Source organism: Myotis davidii, unplaced genomic scaffold, assembly GCF_000327345.1.
Source record: "Myotis davidii unplaced genomic scaffold, ASM32734v1 scaffold1047, whole genome shotgun sequence".
In the NCBI taxonomy this organism is placed as follows: Eukaryota; Metazoa; Chordata; class Mammalia; order Chiroptera; family Vespertilionidae; genus Myotis; species Myotis davidii.
In genome coordinates, this window is record NW_006298367.1 from 161,170 (window position 1) to 165,661 (window position 4,492).

General features: G+C 59.4%; 1 protein-coding gene across 1 annotated transcript in view; it reads left to right on the top strand.

Moving 5' to 3' along the window:
* The window catches only part of PRSS36 (protease, serine 36), a 9,319-nt gene extending 7,076 nt beyond the window's left edge, over nucleotides 1–2,243 (top strand). Inside the window, exons 8-12 of the mRNA XM_015570694.1 lie at nucleotides 77–456; nucleotides 553–694; nucleotides 974–1,239; nucleotides 1,315–1,436; nucleotides 1,707–2,243. Of these exons, the coding sequence (XP_015426180.1) occupies nucleotides 77–456; nucleotides 553–694; nucleotides 974–1,239; nucleotides 1,315–1,436; nucleotides 1,707–1,988 (1,192 nt within the window). The 3' untranslated portion in view covers nucleotides 1,989–2,243. The remainder of the gene's footprint in view (nucleotides 1–76; nucleotides 457–552; nucleotides 695–973; nucleotides 1,240–1,314; nucleotides 1,437–1,706) is intronic.
* The last annotated feature ends 2,249 nt before the right edge of the window (nucleotides 2,244–4,492 follow it).

The window sequence follows — 4,492 nt, forward strand, 5'->3', positions numbered from 1 at the left end:
GGGGAGAGTCCTGAGGCGAGCTCTGGGCTCCGTCGGGCTTTCTCGCTACCCCTGGATCTAAAGGAATCCTACAGTGACGACTGACTACAGATTATTCCGGAGCCTGGCTTGGAGGAAAGCCCTTTGATACCCTCTCATCAGCTCTCTCGTACGCGCACACGCGCACACACACACGCGCGCGCACGCAGCGGTTGGTAACGCGCACACTCTTGCTGCAGAACGACTCCAGTTGGAGCCTTTTGTGCCGGGAGGAGGGGACCTGGTTCCTGGCTGGAATCAGAGACTCCTCCGGTGGCTGCCTGCGGCCCAGAGCCTTCTACCCTCTTCAGACCCACGGCCCGTGGATCAGCCATGTGACTCGGGGGGCCTACCTCGAGGACCAGCTGACCTGGGACTGGGGCCCCGAGGGGGAGGAGACTGAGACACACACTTGTCCTCCCCACACAGAACATGGTGGTGAGGAGGCCTTTGGGGCTTGGGGGTGCTTAGATCCACGGCAGGGGCTTCAGGGGTCAGCTGTGAGACCTCCGCTGAGGCGTCACCTCTCCCTAGCCTGTGGCCTGCGGCGAGAGCCGGCCCCGGCGGGGCTCCTGTGGCCCTGGCTGGCAGAGGTGCATGTGGCTGGCGGTCGCGTCTGCGCGGGGATCCTCGTGGCCCCTGGCTGGGTCCTGGCAGCCACTCACTGTGTCCTCAGGTGGGTCTCACCCATTTCTTGGGCGATGGGAAAATTGGGCGACGGGCCAAGGATTCTTGCAGTTGTGGGGTAGTCCCCCTTGAGAGCTTAGAGCACAGGGCAGCTTCTGTGAAGGGTTTTGAGACAGGAGAGAGATTTAGGGGGAGCAATAATAAAGGAGTTAGTGGAATAACTTTGGAGATTCATTCCACCCTTTCCCCTGGGCTGGGAAAGACTTTACCAGGAGGGGGATGTGGGTGGAGGGCGGGCAGGAGGTAACCATGGGCCTTGTTCCAACAGGCCAGGCTCTACAACAGTGCCTTACATTGAAGTGTACCTGGGCCGGACTGGGGCCAGCCCCCTCCCACAGGGCCACCAGGTGTCCCGGTCGGTCATCAGCATCCGCCTGCCCCGGCACCTGGGCCTTCGGCCCCCTCTGGCCCTCCTAGAGCTGAGCTCCCGGGTGGAGCCCTCCCCTTCAGCCTTGTCTATCTGCCTTCACACAGGGGGTGTCCCCCTGGGAAGCAGCTGCTGGGTGCTGGGCTGGAAGGACCCCCAGGACCGAGGTGAGAGCCCTGGGTCCCGGGGGTGAGAAGTGACTAGAGACCAGCATCCCTGGGACAACCTTCTTTCCTCTCTAGTCCCTGTGGCTGCTGCTGTCTCCATCTTGACACCACGACTCTGTCACTGCCTCCATGAGGGTATTCTGCCCCCCGGGACCCTCTGTGTCCTGTATGCAGAGGGGCAGGAAGACAGGTGTGAGGTACAGGGGCCTGGGTGTCCTGGTCCAGGGAGGGGTCAGGCAGGGCTGGGCAGCTAGGCCCGGGGGAGAGCGCAGGGTTAAAATTCTTGGGAGCTGGGCCTGAAATGGGTAGAAGTAGTGTTTCCTGGTTGGACCTTGGAGAGCGACCAGGGCGGATGCCTAAGGATGGAGACAAGCAAACTTTGGGCTGGGCCCTAGGAGAAGGTGCGGGGGGATGGGGGACCCGGGGGAAGGGTAAGAGACCCTTTGGCCTTGGCTTTCACTCCGCAGGTGACCTCCGCACCTCCGCTCCTGTGCCAGAGTGAGGGAGGCTCCTGGGTCCTTGTGGGCATGGCTGTTAGAGGGAGCCGGGAGCTGTTTGCCACCATTGGCCCTGAAGAGGCCTGGATCTCCCAGATAGTGGGAGAGGCTCATTTCTTGCCCCCCAGTGGCTCCCCCTACTGGCCCCCTGAAGGCAGCTACCTCTGTCCTCTGGACATGGCTGGGTCCTCAGGTTCCCCTCCTGCTGCTCTGTTCCTGCTGCTACTACTGACCCCCCTGATTCAGGGCTGAGGGGTCTGGCTCCCCGGACCACCTCCCCTCCTCCTTCCCCACCCCCTCCAGCCCTCTACTTCCTTCCCAGTGGGGTTGGAATGTGACTTAACCGGCTTTCAGTCCCTTTGCCTGAACCTCCAGAGCTCCCCACCCACCTAGACTGCAATGGCTTCAGATAATTGGGCCTCCGTGCCGCATGTCGGGATATTCTGTGCCCTGGAATCCTTGGGGACGGCATGAGCCATGAGCCGGCAATAAAGGTGTAAACAAAGACACGTGGCCCTGTGGCATTGCTGAGGGCAGGTGGGGGGCTAGAGGGAAGCCAAAGGGCCCCTCCCTCTTGAGCTTCCGTGAGTCAGGCCTTGGGCTCCCAGGAAATGTGTCCCTGATAACGTGGCAGCTGTCCCTCATTCCTGCCCCAGGGTGGGGGAGGTTGGGCAGCCAGCTGGGTGTGTGTCACTCCCCAAAGGAATCAGCATCCCCAACACCTGCTGGACACCTCAGCCCTAGCTCTGACCCTGCTGCCCCTCCCCCCAGAGTAAGAAGGACTCAGGGTGAGGGTCACAGAAGGAAGGGCCCAGGAGTCTGGGAGTCCAGGGTCTGTCTACAATATCCTATACCCACAGAGAGCCACCCCCATCTACACACCCTGATGAATGATCTCCCCAAATAGATGCCTCCAGTGTCCCCAGGACCCCCATACCCTTCAAGGGTCCACAGCTGTCACATCCCGCCCAGTGCTCTCGGGGTTTGAGGGCCATCACCATCCTTGTATATACCTCCCTCCACCTCACCCACCACTTCTTGGTTCACCTCCCTGCATTAATGCAGGCACGTTCCCTGCTAACTACTAAGTCATGGCACAGCTCGGGTCTGAGGGATAAACCCTCGAAGTGCTCCCTATATAGTGGGGACACACATGGACACCCCTGGCTGGGGATCAGGAAAGGGCCATAGAGGTGACGTTTGAGCACAGAAAAAAGCAAATGGGGACCTGGGGAAGGGACGTGCTTGCGGTGGAAGCCAGAGGATGAAGGTAGCAGAGGGGTCACCTCTGGGGCTGGAGTCAAATCTCTGGTTGAGCAGGTAGAGGAGGGGGGAGGAGACACCTCAAGGGCAGCTGGAGGTTCTCCTTGGGCGTCTGAGGAGACGGGCAGAGGTCCAAAGGCCAGCTGATCTTTAGCTGCCAAGTCCCAGATAGAATATTCCCTTGAATCTCCATAGGGACGCACAGCCCCACTCGCTCCCCATCCTCAGTCAGTCACTCATATGCCATTCCCCACAAACATTTTTTTAAATATTTTTTTTTATTGATTTCAGAGAGGAAGGGAGCGGGAGATAGAAATATCAATGATGAGAGAGAATCATTGATGAGCTGCCTCCTGCACGCCCCACACTGAGGATTGAGCCCGCAACCCAGGCATGTGCCTTGACCGGAAACAAACCTGGGACCCTTGAGTCTGCAGGTTGACGCTCTATCCACTGAGCCAGACCAGCTAGAGATCCCCACAAACATTTAATTTACCGCATTTAATAGCTACCCAAATACACCCACAATGCCTAATGTCTTGCCCCTGCCCAGCTTAGACCCTCAGTCAGCCTAGGTCCTCTCATCGCTCCAGGAACTCCCTGCCCTCAAGGGCCTGAAGTCTTAGCTTACAGGTCCAGACACCCAGCCTATGGAAGGCAGGTGGGGAAGTGGGGCCCTGCTTCTCTGAACTTTGAAGCCAACACGCATTTGCAATGGCCCAGACTCCTACACTCACAGAGGAAGTGCCCACCCCCCGACCAGTGACTGGACGGGGTCTTCTTTGCCTGAGCCTGTGCGCCTGCGCCCTCCGCCTGCAGCTGCTTCACCTGAGCCACTCTGCCCCACCTTTGCCTTGTGAACACTCTTCCGTAACCTCTCTGGGTCTCAGTTCTGAAGGCACTTCCTTGAGGAGCCCTTCTTGGTGCCAGCCTATGTCAAGCTCCTGGAAACGGCTCCCTGATCCCCCATTCTCCCTTCTGTGCCACGGTTGCCAGTTTGAAATTATTCTATAATTGCTTGTGATGATTTGTGTCCTCTGTCATCCCTACTTCAGAGTGAGTTCAGGGAAGGCAGGGACGGTGTCTGTTTTGTCTCCTGTGCCTGGAACAGAGTAGGCACTCAGTAAATATTTGTGAGATGATTGGCACAGCCAGACACGCTCACCACACACAGATGAGGCTGCGGGCTCGACAGAAGGGCCTGGACCGCCCTAGCCTGTGGCAAACCCAGGTTCTCAGGCTCAGAGACGGGGCCTAAGAAGGGGGTGGGTAGGAGCGCCTCTGGCCCTAGGACAACCAGGCTGAGCCAAGCCCTGGGGGGCATAACTGGCTCGGGAGACCTGGCAGACCTGGGCCAACAGCACTGTGGCCCTCCAGGGAGCCGGGCCATTGGACATTCCAGTTTCCATCCCTGCCTGGGGCTGCTCTCCGGGGGATCCGCCGCCCCGCGCAGGCACACACTCACCTGGGGGTCTGGGCAGTAGGGACGTCAG